This window comes from Chelonia mydas, chromosome 6 (genome assembly GCF_015237465.2).
Source record: "Chelonia mydas isolate rCheMyd1 chromosome 6, rCheMyd1.pri.v2, whole genome shotgun sequence".
In the NCBI taxonomy this organism is placed as follows: domain Eukaryota; kingdom Metazoa; phylum Chordata; order Testudines; family Cheloniidae; genus Chelonia; species Chelonia mydas.
Window position 1 is genome coordinate 119,910,343 of NC_051246.2, and position 14,425 is coordinate 119,924,767.

Here is a 14,425-nt window from a genome sequence, read left to right on the forward strand (position 1 = left end):
GATTTTTATAGCCATTTAAATTAAGTAGTTTCCATTACTAGCAATTTTAGTAAAGGCAGGCCAATCATAAAAGCAGTCACTTGGTCTACTTCTACGTCCATTTTGCAATAAGTCCAGGTACTCTGGTAATTACTGCTTGTTCTTTACAGACAGACACTGGAACACTGTTTCTCTGAGTCATTATAAATGACTGTCTGCATCCTCTTTCTTAATCTTTTTATTTTGTTTTCAGCACATTTCCTGCTTTCATCCAGGAGAAAGAATCCAGTTTAAACCTGAGCATTCCACAGCCATCAGTCACTCTCTTCTAACTCTACCTTTTAAACCTACCTTCTTTTGGACTCTACTCTTAATATTTCTGTAAGTACTCCTACTTTATTCATATGCTGGTTGCTAATTGGGATTTACATGTTTATAACTATGTAATTGATTATTTTTATTTCAAGACAGTTATTTTATTAGGAAATGTACTAAGATGAGCAAAAAAGAACTACCAGTATATAGCTAGACTACGCAGCAGATGACAAAAAACTGATTAGTGTGAAAAATAGACCACATTATGAAGGATAATGTATACTCAACACAAAATCTCGAATTAACCAAAAATAGAGAAAAACTACCATTAAGCTAGCATACACAGCATTCTATGGTTCAGTAAATAGAAGCCACTAAAACAATTAAATTCAAAGGCAAACCTTTTATGTTTGCATTCATCACGTCATGGGTAGGAATTGCAGGGTAAAGAGCATGTGATGTGACAAAGTGTACCTACTGTAGCACTTGGGCATAACAAGATCTCATAAACCTTGCCCATAAATTTCCTTTTTGTCAGCCTCTCTCAAGTATAATTTTACCGAAATATAGCCTTTTGTGTTTATAAACACCCCAAAGCACACATACCCCACTATGAAATTTCTTACCTCCAATATTCTGAATAATTATCGTACTTCCCACAATAACCTATAAAAAAAATTGATTTCTTTAGAAAGGGTAAGGAAAACTTAAATCAAAACTTCAGTCTAACAGTCAAATTGCATATTGATTATCTTAAACCAAACGTAGAACTGATAATTAGTACTGTCTTCTATTTAGTTTAACACATGTGGAAACAAATGTAATATAACAGCAAAAAATCTTCACCAGAATACTGTATTTTCATTTTGAGATGACAGAACAAAAGTAGTTATAAATGAAGTCTGCTCTGTAGACCGCTTATTTTTGTATCATTCAGAGGGCATTTGAGTATATTCTAATAATTTTCTTAGAACTTTGCTGCATCTGTCATTCGCCTCTGAAGAGACAATCAGATAGTACATGCAAATCTCTTCTGTGTGTCAGCCTCATCAGAGGCTATGAATATTTTATTCTGAACCTTAAACCTCATTTTCTCTTTAGAATATTAAAAATTTACTCTTAGATCAGCAAAAATAAAAGGAGCACCTCAGTGACTAACAAATTTATTTGAGCATAAGCTTTCGTGAGCTACAGCTCTTAGATCAGGGATTTTTTAAATTTAAATTTCTGATCATTTGTAGGACCAGTGCTGGGAAAGAAGTTTACCAGTCCAGAAAGCACTGAACTGATCCAAAGTATATCTAGCCTTTACAGTCATGAGAGAAGACCTTAATATTTGTAGTCAATGGGGCTAGCCTGCCAGCTTGCTGTGTTATATAATCGGTTTGCCTTTATTAATTTGATTGATTATATTATTTTGGTTTATATTGCAGTAGATATTATTTCATTATATTTGGCTGTAATGCAAGGAACCTACAGGCCTGTATCCTGTATGATTAGTTAGAGCAAGTTGCATAAGTGTTTGTAACCTTTGGCATAGATAAATTGCCTACCAGTTATCCTTCTGACTTTGGGGAACTGAATGGAGAACTGAAGGTGTTTACCAAAATTCTGGGACATATCAGTAACCACAAGGTGCACCGCAGGAGCATGGAAGAAACAGTTCAGAGCAAAGGTAATGGTTTTGAGAATGAGATAATCGATATTAATATGTATGAATATGTTATTAATAGGTACGAATGTGCTAGTCTATAGAGTAAGTGCACCCTAAGATTTATCTGGATGAGGAAATAAGATTTGGGCATGGAAGGTTGGGCACGGATATGAATATTCAGGATAGTGCCAGGACCCTATAAGAGGACAAACCCCCATGTTGAGGAATCCTTCTCTTGGTTATCTTTCTTTACGTTCTCTTTTGTTAAGCTATCAGCTCAGCTTCTGCAATATAGCTTAGCTACTCAACACTCGAACCTGATCTCTACTATTTTGGGATTGAGGAACCTGGACCATCAAACTCAATGGATATGCTAGAGACCAGGGTGGCCTTCTGTGTCTCACAACCAGATCCCCCATGAAGGGTGTGAGTGTGCTAGTTTAAATAGCTTTTGTAAAAGGGATCTTACCACCAGGAACTATAGAACTGTACCCTGCTACAAACCCCGGTGCCAACTCTGTTCACATATCTATTCAAGGGACAACATCATAGGACCTAACCACATCAGCCACACCATCAGGGGCTTGTTCACCTGCACATCTACCAATGTGATATATGCCATCCTGTGCCAGCAATGCCCCTCTGCCATGTACACTGGCCAAACCGGACAGTCTCTACGCAAAAGAATAAATGGACACAAATCTGACATCAGGAATCATAACATTCAAAAACCAGTAGGAGAACACTTCAAACTCTCTGATCACTCAATAACAAACCTAAAGGTAGCAACTCTTCAACAAAAAAACCCTTCAAAAACAGACTCCATTGTGAAGCTGCAGAACTGGAATTAATTTGCAAACTGTATACCATCAGATTAGGCCTGAATAGAGACTGGGAGTGGTTGGGTCATTACAAATACTAAACTTAATTTCCCCAGTACTAATTTCTCCCTACTGTTACTCACATCTTCTTGTCAACTGTCTGTAATGGGCCACCCTCTTACCACTTCAAAAGTTATTTTTCCTCCCTTGGTATCCTGCTGTTAATTGATTTATCTTGTTAGACTGACCTCACACTTGGTAAAGCAACCCCCATCCTTTCATAGTATTTATACCTGCTCCTGTATGCTCATGTATTTATACCTGCTCCTGTTCACTCCATGCATCTGATGAAGTGGGTTCTAACCCACGAACACTTATGCCCAAATAAATTGCTTAGTCTCTAAGGTGCAACAAGGACTCCTTGTTATTTTTGCTGATACTGACTAACACAGTTACCACTCTAAAACTACTCTTTTTTTGTGGCTCTGTGGTTTGTAGCTTTGATTACTCTCTCGTTTATTTTAATACAGATCTTAAAATTTTGACTTTGTCCTCAGTGTGAATGTCCTTGCTGCACACCTCAAGAGTCCGGACAAAGTACTGAACTCTCTACATTCTCTAATTCTGTAGCCTGATTTTGGAACAAGAACCTAAGTATCTTCTGGGCAGATCATTGGCAAGCCTATAATAAATCAGCCCTATAAAATCAGGTTAACAAATTATGTTTCTGTGATTACTATCTTGCTGTCTTTCTGGTTCAATTCCAACGTATAACCATGGACCAAGGTAGTGGGTACTTATTTTGTGGGCACAAAGTTAGTAAGTAAATAATCAGCGTTAGACTATTACGGTGTTGGGCGCAATGGAAAAAGCTAAGAAGGAGGAATAAAGAGAAGAAAAAGAGCTGGCTGAAAACCTGGATCAACTTCTACATACCATTTCAACGCCTTCAGATTTCAATCTTTCAGGTAGTTTACAGAATTAATTTCTAGTTGTAATGTGTTACAAAATAGCAGCTATTAAAATCATGCCAAAATTGAAGTTGAGAAAAAAAGCAAGATAAGTTTGACATGTTTTTAAGAAGTATGAGACCTTGTCATTTGCTAAGGCTGGAAAGAAATCTCTAACACTACCAGAGAGCTAAAATTACCAGCTTTTCAACAGTAGAAACCACGCATTTTTGGTTCTGATTACTTGTGGTTAACACATTTACAATGGATTTAATATTTTGTTAAATACCAAGATTTATTACTGGTTGAGGTAACCTGATCTAATCTTAGTTTTAGTCAATAAATACTGAAGGTCACCTAGACTAGAGTCATTATTTACTAATTAATGCTACTGGAAGTTATGCATGCCTAATGGGCCAGATTCCAATCTCAGTTACACCCAATGCATCTGAGATCAGAATCTGGCCAGTGAAGCAGAAAAGAGACTTCTGCCTTGTGCTTTTTTTGTCCTCAGGAAGCTGTTTAAAAAGGCAACCTTTTAACACTTTGTTTTGGCAGTTCACACAGAACCTGAAACACAGATCAGAATAATAATGGAGAATGTGTAATGTTTAATATACTTCCGTCTCAAAAAGGAGATCCACTACCAGTGTTTTCCCTGCTGTGACAGGGTGTTCACCCCACACAAGGCAGAGTGGGTTAAAGTAGGTCAATTAACCTTATATGCTGAATCTAGAGGAGAGCCAGAGCTCAATAAAGCCTAATGAAAGAAGTAGTTCCACTGGGAAGGAACAGGTTGGGCCTGTCTAAAGGGATGAAGTGGAGAACAGAAGGGAGCTGCTCCAGAGGAAGTAGTTGGCAGTCACTCTCTGAGGGAAGGGAGGTTTCTTTAAGGCTACAGAGTCTTGACAAGTCAAAGGGAGGAAGTAGTTGGACCGGGGAGGCCGGGGGACTAAAAAAGGGATGTAGGAAAGAGCCCAGGGAACCAGCGACAGGGCCTGGGAGCAAGAAGACTGTAGCTGCTAGACACATGGTCCCTGGGCCTGAACCTGGTGGACCCAGGTTTCCCTGTCAGCAGCTGGGAAAGTTGCACAAGACCTGGCCTTGAACTGGAAGACCGCCTGGAACAGCATGTGGACAGTGGATCCAATGGGATGCTGATATCCTGGAAGGGGAGACCTACAGTGACCTGGCTGGAGGACTGAGTCACAAAGAGGGAGTACCACGAATCCAGGAGAGTGAGGGGGAGATGTGGTAGGAGCAATTGTGAGATGGGGGGCCTCAGACCTGAAAGGAGCTAATATCTAGTTGGTGGTGTCCCAACAGCAAGTGAACACTGTTACACCTGCACATGCTACATCTAATACTGGACAGATCTGGTTAAGAGAAAAAGCATGCAGCAGACCATCTATTAATCAACGTGGAAGCCACATCCATTTATTCTTAACCCAAAAAAGCCTTTATAAGGATGTCTGAGAATAAGAATTGTTCATCTGAAGTGATCACTAAATTAATAACACTCCTTAAACTTTGTCTGATTTACTTACAGTATTCACCTTTCATGTAGTATCTAAGGTACATCTTCACAGCAAACAAAGACCCACCACAGAGAGTCTCAGAGCCTGGGTCAACTTACTGGAGCTCATGCGGAGGAGCTAAAAATAGCAGTATAGATAAGGCCCTACCAAATTTATGGCTGTGAAAAATGTGTCACAGACCATGAAATAAGTCCTTCCCTGTGAAATCTGATTTCCCCCTTGCTACTGGGAACACCCCAGCCAGGGGGTTCCTAGGTGCAAGTCCCAGTCGGGATTGGAAGGGAAAGGACTTGTCCTTCCCCTGCACAGCTGCTCTCGCTCTCAGGAGGAGATCAGACCCACCTCCGAGAGTCTCCCCCGCTGCAGGAAGCTCCAGCCCCAGAGGTTCCTGCAGCTGGAGGAGGCTTGTGGAAGTGGGTTGTCCGATATCACCCAGCTGCTCTCCTAGCTGCAAGTCCCTACTGGGCTGGGGTGGACAGGACTTGTCCTTCCCTTCCATGGCAGTTTTGGAGGTCTGGAGGGTGGGGAAAAGAGATCAGATCCACCTTCCCCTGCTGCAGGAAGCTCCCTGTCTAGCATCAGAGGTTTCTGCAGCTGGAGGAGGCTTGTGGAGGTGGGTCCGATATCCTCCTGCTCCTGGAAGCGCCCCAGCTAGGGGGCTCCTAGCTGTTAGTCCTTGCTGGGCTGGGGAGGGAGAAGATTTGTCCTTCCCTTGCATGGCAGCTCGGGATGGGGAGGAGGAGGGGAATCAGACCCACTTCCGAGTACCTTTTGGGTTGAGACCCCCATGGTTACAACACCATGATATTTCAGATGTAAACAGCCGAAAACATGAAACTGACCAATTTAAAAACCCTCTGGCCATGAAATTGATCAAAATGGACCATGAATTTGGTAGGGCACTAAGTATAGATGTTTGGGCTCAGGCTCTGAAACCCAGTAAGGGTCTTGGAACCTGGGCTCTAACCCAAGCCTGAATATCACTACTATTTTTAGTCCTGCAGAGCAGGGCCGGCAAGCCTGAGTCAGCTGACCTGGGCTCTGAGAATCACTGCTGCAAAGGGGTTTGCTGTGTAGACATCCCCTAAGCACTTAGAGTTGAAGCACCACGGTGACTCATTCAGAGGCATCTGTAAACAGATTATGTGGTAATATTGCACAGAATTTGAATGTCAGATAAAAACATTGGAAATGGAGTATTGGGATGAGTAGGTGGTAGCAAAAGCTAACATACTGTAGTAAATACTATCTATGGACTGGAAAGTAATAACATTTTCCTTCAAGAGATCTTTGTGTTCAAACAGAATATGCCACCATAAATTAAAGCTACATACTTTAGGGCTAACTAAACTTTTGGCCTGCACAGTCTAGAATTGAAAACTGGGGAGTAGTAGAAATTTATTTACCAAAATCATAGGATTTGTACAATCTTAGGGTTTTGCTAATTATACTACATAGCTATTTCTTAAACAAGAATGATGTAATTATAGTCAACAAAATATTTCTCAGAACTATAGTACAGAATAAAAGAGACATGGGTACTGTAAACAGAAGTTACCTTCCCAGGTGATCCAAACGCAAAGAGACCAAGATCTTCATAAGAAGTGACAGCTGTTAAAAGAAAAACAAAAGTATTTCCAACTTCATATTCACTTAGTTATGAATAGTTGGGTGTGGTTTATTTATTTATTTATTTTTACACTGACAAAACTAAAGCAGTATTTTATGATGCTCATTTATAATATAGCTTTTGGATATAAACACTTTCTTCAACATACATTGCTCCATATACATAATGATCAGTATGCTCAGTAGAAATTTATATTACAGTAGTTTTACGTTAAACATGATTACAAATACATGGATACCACATCACCTTCTCTTTAAGGATTCTTGTAAATTATACCATGGACTAAACAATTCTGAACAATATTCATTAAACAAACTAATTATTTTATTTCATTTTCATAAAGAATAACCGGGGCAGCTTTGTATTATAGTGGACAAATCTTTCAAGAAATGTCAACCTCACCACCCAATTCTGCCCAACTCCAGCTAATTTCAGAGAGAGCTGAAGGTGCACTATACTTTGCAGGGTCAGGCCCTAAGAACAATCACAACAGATCCTTACATACAGTGTAACCTGAACTGAGGCCCACCTTCAAAAGTAATCACTTGACCTAAGCAACCATATTAAAGTAATTCAATATTTCCAATATATATATGCTGGTAACTTAAAAAGAGATCATTCTGAACGGAAGAATTAATCTCAAAATGTTGGTCGATATACATTTTGTTACTAGAAAATCAAGAAGTATCAAAAAAGACGCAAATTATTCTCAAAAATGCCTTTCTTCTAGTCTATATTAATGCAGGGCATGGCTGAGATTCAAACTGCTGTAAATATTTTAGAGGGCAAATCAGATTTTATTTTTATAACTCTTATACTCTTTCCTCTCACTTAGCCCCTTACAGTGTGCTTTACCATCTCTCCTCATGTCACAATTTATTTTGGCCCCAACCCTGCAAGCTGACCTGCCAGGACAGACCCCCAAGCTGAGTCCCGCTGAAGTCAATGGAATATCACAAGGGAGAGAGCATCAGTCTGCGTCAATCAAGTTGCAGGATTGGGGCCTCAGACTAAATTCAAGACAGAGACACTGTTATTTGTCTGTAAAGTTATACACACAGTAATAATTACTGTAGCACAGATAAATAACAGAACTTAATCATCTTGTAGGCCTTTTGCAAGCTCAGTGTATGACATTCCTCTCTAGTACCATCATCAATATGTTGTGCAAAAACAAAATGGGCCAGAGTCTGCTCTATTACGCCAGTGTAAACCTGGAATAACTCTGCATTTATGCTAGAAATTAAGTCCTGTGAATAGTGTGGCATTTATTCTCAATTTTTCAAAAGTACAACAATTTGATTTAAAAAGCAAAATAAACTCTACCAGTTTAAAGACAAGGTAGTTCAGCAAGAAATATATGATTTCTGAAACATACTGCAACACAAGGGAAATCCAGTTGTATCCGCTGAGGTGAATTTGACAATTACAATACCAGTAACACTGATGGCTGCACACTTCACATATAAAAATGTAGCAGCAGCAGCTCACAGTAACCTTAACCCTCTACTCCTGCGAAAATCAATCCAGCTATTAGCTCAATCCTGCTATAATTGAAGACTGAACAACTCTCAACACACAACTTGGGAGTAAACAGCAATGTTTATCTGCTAAGCCATTTGATTGCTACTAGTAATTAGATTCGGTCACTGTTACAAATCCAGAGTATTTGTGTCATTAAAAAATTAGAAACACTTCTATTAAGCACAAACATTTGTCATAATGTCTTATTGGAGATCTATCTCCCTTTACAATAGAATTCATATAGAAGCTTCCTCTGAAGACAGCTGCATACCATTTCTTTTTACACTCATTTTTCACCACAATGGACAATTTATAAACGTTGTCAAGGTACTTTTCTTACCATAAAAGTATATCCCCAGCTCATTCTCTAGGATTAACCACTGCAATTCCTTCCTTCCCAACCCCAGTCACACATTAGCTCATTATTGTACGTTTGTTCACAAATGCTGGTCTCCTGCATTTTTTTAAAGAATATGTAATGATCTGTTTTGAAGAGTACCCCACGTATAAAGAACAGTATACATTTCACTGAGACAGAGACATAGTAGGTCAAGCTTGTGGCCTTTCAGCCTTAACAGGTTTCCACTAAAAGACCAGCAATGTTCTGTAACCTGGAATTATCTCATTGTTTTTACAGGAACCACTGACCAAAACTATATTAAAATGTAACCTGACTGCAACCATCTAAAAATCAGTGAAAGCCTGTAAGTTTACATCCAGGAATTTTAATACATTTTTTATTCAATGAAGTACCGAGGCATATTTCTGGTCCTAGTTTAGCCTGGCAATGAGTTAATTGGTAGTAATTATTAATTGGAAAGGTGTTCTTCTACAGCATGTGAAATAATTCATACAATCACTTTACTGACATTGCCTCCTTATACCTGTATATGTAAAAAAAAAAAATAAAATAAAATGCTTCCCAGAAGAGCAATATTACCTATGAATAATGACTTAGGGACCTAGAATATAAAGATGGTTTAAAGCCTCAAAGTTCACCAAGTGGAAAGTTCCTTTACTGTAAAATAGCTTTTCTTCCATTTCTCCCCCTTTGCCTGCCCCAGTAATTTCCTTTGCACTGGGTTGTCCATGAAGATAATAAATAAAATCAACATAATACCGCCACCATTTAGGATGGATATGATACAGTGCTTTTCATCCATGGTTTTGAATACTCTAACGTTTTTTACCCTCATTTTACAGATGGGAAAACAGATTAAATATCTTGCCCAAAGTCAGAAAGCATGTCTATCACATAACTGGGAACAGAATCTATGTCTCCTGACTTCCAGTCCAGTGCCTTATCCACTGCATGGATACCTCCTATGAGAAATACTGTACTTTAAAAGATTGTGGTAATGGGGACCATATAAAAACCTACAGTAGACAAAGAATTTTCAAACCTTTGCACTATCAGGTAATGATTCCTTTCTAAACTTGGAACCTTAACTGGCTGGAGAGAAAGAGGTAGCCACAAACTATTCCAAAAGCACCAAGCAGCTATTGCTCTCTTTCATTAAAGTATCCCTAACCTCTATATATAATATTAAAAAAAAAATCAGTAAAGTGTGCGAAAAGGAGATCACTCAACTGATGAAGACAGGAACAGCAGAATCAGGAAACAGTCAGCTGAGTGACCAAAGCTAGCTATGGGAAACAAAGGCAATAAGGAAAGAAAAGAAAGCTTTCTCTTACCATGAAAACCATCCTTAAAGTGAAGACGACAGATAGGGCGGTAATGACAAGATGGATGAGGGGACAGAGACCAGGTTATACCAGAAAACCTCCATGTAGTAGAATTTATGGAACTGGAATCTTAAGGTTTCAATAACAGTTTTAAAAAAGGCATGAGTTAAATCATTAGGTGGCAGCTGATTAGATATTGTAGAGAGTTAAGACTCCAAAGCAAACACTCCTGAACTACGATAAGTTAATACTAAGGGTCTAGAATCAGAAGACACACCAGAATCAAGCAGCGTCAGATGATCCTTAAGATAGAAGAGGTATGCAAAGAGCAAGGGGATGGAGAACAGTCAAATAAGATTACCAAGCCTGATAAGGTATCCATTAAAGTGAATGAGTGTCCACAATGATACTAATTTAGGGCTTGCTGCTGCTCTTATGACTTCAAAGAAAGCAGCAGCAGCAGGGTCTTGGAGTATATATGTAAATGAACAAAATGCTTGAATCCAGAAGCTGTTAAAACAGTCCTTACAAAGCTATATCAGATATTTGCCTTTTTTCGTGCATCTTTACAGAATTTCTGGGAGCTCAAAAATCATTTAGTGCATACCACCTACCGCAAAAAGAAAAAAATTTAGTCACAAAGTTTCAGAAGTATGACAATGTTTCAAAAATCACACTTATGGATGAGTTTTATAACAAAATACTGACAAATCTTAATTATCAAAATATTACAGCAATAGTGAGATATACAGTATCATATTTATATAACATTAATTCAAATAATTTTACAGGGTCACATCTTTGAGATGTAGATGAGACAAACTATAGACTATTGTTCTATATATTCTCTTCACTTACCAGTCTGAATGCACATACTAAGCAGCAGAAATACAGAGTAAGAAGCAAGGCTGGCAACAATCAGCAGCAAGATACTAAAATATAAAATATTGAAGTTTAAGGCATTTCTTAAAGTAAAATACATGTTCTCTTTTTAAATCTTGTGCAATAATAAACCAGTAAGAAGTTAGCACGAGACAGGACTTCCTCATTTTATGGCTCACATCTGCTGACCAAAGTTCAAATGGTCACTGACTTATCTGCTGTTTGCTATGTTCCACTACACTTCACATTTTTATGTGCTAGACTATAAGTCATCACAGATTTTATTTAGGACAAAAGCACTGCACATGAACCATTTCATAACCACAAGTGGAACATAACCACCAGGAACTGCAACTCTACCGCATGTGTGTTTGTATATATATTGAAGTGAACTTAGTCCTTACAGAAGGAGTTAGACTGACAATGGTAGTTAGTCCTCTATTTATTCACAGAATAGGTACAGCATGAAGAGCAGAAATACATGCTTCCCCACACTGCTCAGCAGAAGTGCATCAGCCCTATCCTGGACAGCCCAATTTTAAAGCTAAATGGGATAAAATGATTTTGTGATATAAACATCTATCCATTAGGAACTGGGTTGAGTACCAAATTGCCACCAATTTAATAGTAATTTAATGAGACTTCAGGTCACTATCTTCACAGGCCAGATTTGAAATAATAACCTAGAAGTGAAAGGGTCCATAGCCTTAATGGCATAAATACAAGCCACCCAGCCCTTGTACAATGTAATATTTTTCCATACAAAAAACCTCAGCTCAGATCTTGCTCTCCACTTTAAATACTGTAATAACTTTTTTTTTTTTAAAAAAAAAGAACATGCAAAGGTCATTTTAGAATGGATATGTATGTGAAACTAAAAACTTACCTAAATCCAATGATCCCTGTGTTGGCCATGGCATAGGATAAACCAAGTATTCCACTTCCCATGATTGCATTCATTAAATTAAATACTGAGAAACCAAACGAAACACCTGAAGACGCATGATTCAGGGCTCTCTGTAAATAGGATAAACAAATACAATTAGTATGAGGGTTTTGTGGTTGTTTGTTTGTTTTGGAGAGACCAAAGAAATTTCAGCCACATAACTTCTCCCTCTCTCCATCGAACAGACCCTTATAAAACTCTAGAACCCAGACTTAAAAAATAAATAGTACAGCTGTAGTAATGATCCCCAAACACAGTAGTTTTCTACACAAACTAGAGTGGTTTAGATTAGAATGTGGTTAGCTTTGTTTGTTAAAGAAGGCTTTGATAGCCAATGGAGTGGGGGGGGGGGGAGGAGGAGGAGGAGGAGGAGAAAGGTAAGGAAACAGCAGCACGTGGGAGAGTTGAACACTTCCAAGCCTTAGTTAATCGAACGATCAAACATCTCAGAAAAACTGTTCTCCTCACTTTAAAGCCCTGTACTACTGTGTGTGCCTGCATCTCTGCTCATTTCTTCCTGCTCCACTCTGTAGGGCCAGATCTCCCTGCTATAGGCCCCACTTTGTATCCTTGTCATCTTTCTGCCACCTTCTAGGTAGCATTTCACTAGTTCACACTGTTCTTTGAGCTTGAGAGTCTTTTTTTTCCATGTACTAGACACCTTCTCCTCTCCTTAAAATATCTCCTCAAAATACACTTTCTTCATAGAATCATAGAACTGGAAGGGACCTTGAGAGGTCATCTAGTCCAGTCCCCTGCATCAAGGCAGGACTAAGTATTATCTAGGCCATCCCTGACAGGTATTTGTCCAACCTGCTCTTAAAAATCCCCAGTGATGGAGATTCCACCACTTTCCTAGGCAATTTATTCCAGTGCTTAACCTCTCTGACAGTCAGGAAGTTTTTCCTAATGTCCAACCTTAACCGCCCTTGCTGCAATTTAAGCCCATTGCTTCTTGTCCATCCTCAGAGCTTAAGAAGAACAATTTTTCCTCCCTCCTCCTTGTAACAACCTTTTATGTACTTGAAAACTGTTATCATGTCCCCTCTCAGTATTCTCTTCTCCAGACTAAACAAACTCAGTTTTTTCAATCTTCCTTCACAGGTCATGTTTTCTAGACCTTTAATCTTTTTTGTTGCTCTTCTCTGGACCGTCTCTAATTTGTCCACATCTTTCCTGAAATGTGGCACCCAGAACTGGACTCAATAATCCAGATGAGGCCTAATCAGCGTGGAGTACAGCAGAAGAATTACTTCTTGTGTCTTGCTTACAATACTCCTGCTAATACATCCCAGAATGATGTTTGCTCTTTTTGCAACAGCATTACACTGTTGACTCATATTTAGCTTGTGATCCACTATGACCCCCAGATCCCTTTCCGCAGTACTTCTTCCTAGGCAGTCATTTCCCATTTTGTATGTGTGCAACTGATTGTTCCTTCCTAAGTAGAGTACTGTGAATTTGTCCTTATTGAATTTCATCCTATTTACTTCAGACCCTTTCTCCAGTTTGTCCAGATCATTTTGAATTTTAATCCTCCCCTCCCAGCTTGGTATCGTCCACAAAACTTTATAAGTGTACTCTTTATGCCATTATCTAAATCATTGATGAAGTCTTCATGAAGTCTTTCAAAAACAAAATGCTTCAATATTCTTACTCAATGGCCATGTTACTTATCATTTGTCTGAACTAGCCTATCAGCTTCTTGGGTGGAGACTGTCCTCTTGTTTGCTTTTCTAGGGCACCAAGCACACTAATGCTAATAAAATACAAGCAGCACCAAAAAATACCAACACAGTAATTCCCACCCAACCTCCCCACATTATCATCAGGGCTGCATGTCCCTGCTGGTTTAAATTCAGCCCAGACTAGTAGCACCCAACCCAATAGTCATTACCATCTAATAGCTGTCCAAGACGAGTTTGGTGATCTCAGTCGGGTGAACAATGGTTTCACTTCACAAACAACCCACTGGCCCTTCATCTACTTTCTCGGGTGGCAGGATCAAGCCAAGAAGCCAAGGCTTGAATTGCCCATGGAGAATGATCCCTCCTCCCATCCCCCGTCGCCCCTCAAAGCACAAGCGGGGAAGCCTGGCTAGGCGGGACCTGTCCTGGGGATAAAAAGTCTCCCCCTCCTCCCCTCACACCTACGTGCCTGACACCTCCCTCCTCCCCGGCTCCAGCTCAGACCCAGCTCCGCTCCCTCAGCTCCTGCCCCAGACACCCCCCGGGACCCGCCCAGCCCCCCGTCCCCTCACACACATCGCCCAGCGGCGCCGGAGGCAGCAACGGGGTGGACTCCTGCTCCCCTTCCTGCTCGCGGGCGGACAGGTACCAGCCCGGCTCGCAGTTGATACTCCCGGGCCCCCGCTGCTGCATGGTGCCCTTTGCCTCCCAGCCAGGCCAACCGCTCTATCCCGCGCCTCCTCTCGAGGGGAGGGAGTTGGGCGGCGCCTCAAGCCGGACTGGGGCCGCCCCCTTCGGGCCGGCCGGGGAAG

At 40.0% G+C, this 14,425-nt stretch overlaps 1 protein-coding gene across 11 annotated transcripts in view; it reads right to left on the bottom strand.

Annotated features, from left to right (window-relative positions):
- Positions 1-14,424, bottom strand: part of SLC38A6 (solute carrier family 38 member 6) — a 54,840-nt gene extending 40,416 nt beyond the window's left edge. For 6 of the 11 annotated variants that reach the window (XR_005225632.2, XR_006291939.1, XR_005225631.2 and 3 more), the window contains exons 1-5: positions 14,190-14,424; positions 11,866-11,996; positions 10,956-11,029; positions 6,816-6,868; positions 921-960 (exon numbers count right to left, since the gene is read on the bottom strand). Coding sequence is in view for 8 of the 11 variants with exons in the window: in XM_043550148.1 (XP_043406083.1) it covers positions 921-960; positions 6,816-6,868; positions 10,956-11,029; positions 11,866-11,996; positions 14,190-14,306 (415 nt within the window). In the remaining 3 variants the exon portion in view is untranslated. Of the gene's footprint in view, positions 1-920; positions 961-6,815; positions 6,869-10,955; positions 11,030-11,865; positions 11,997-13,822; positions 14,127-14,189 lie in introns of those variants that run through there. The other 5 variants (XM_037901137.2, XM_043550151.1, XM_043550150.1 and 2 more) reach the window with 5 other exon arrangements.
- Position 14,425: the final 1 nt, after the last annotated feature.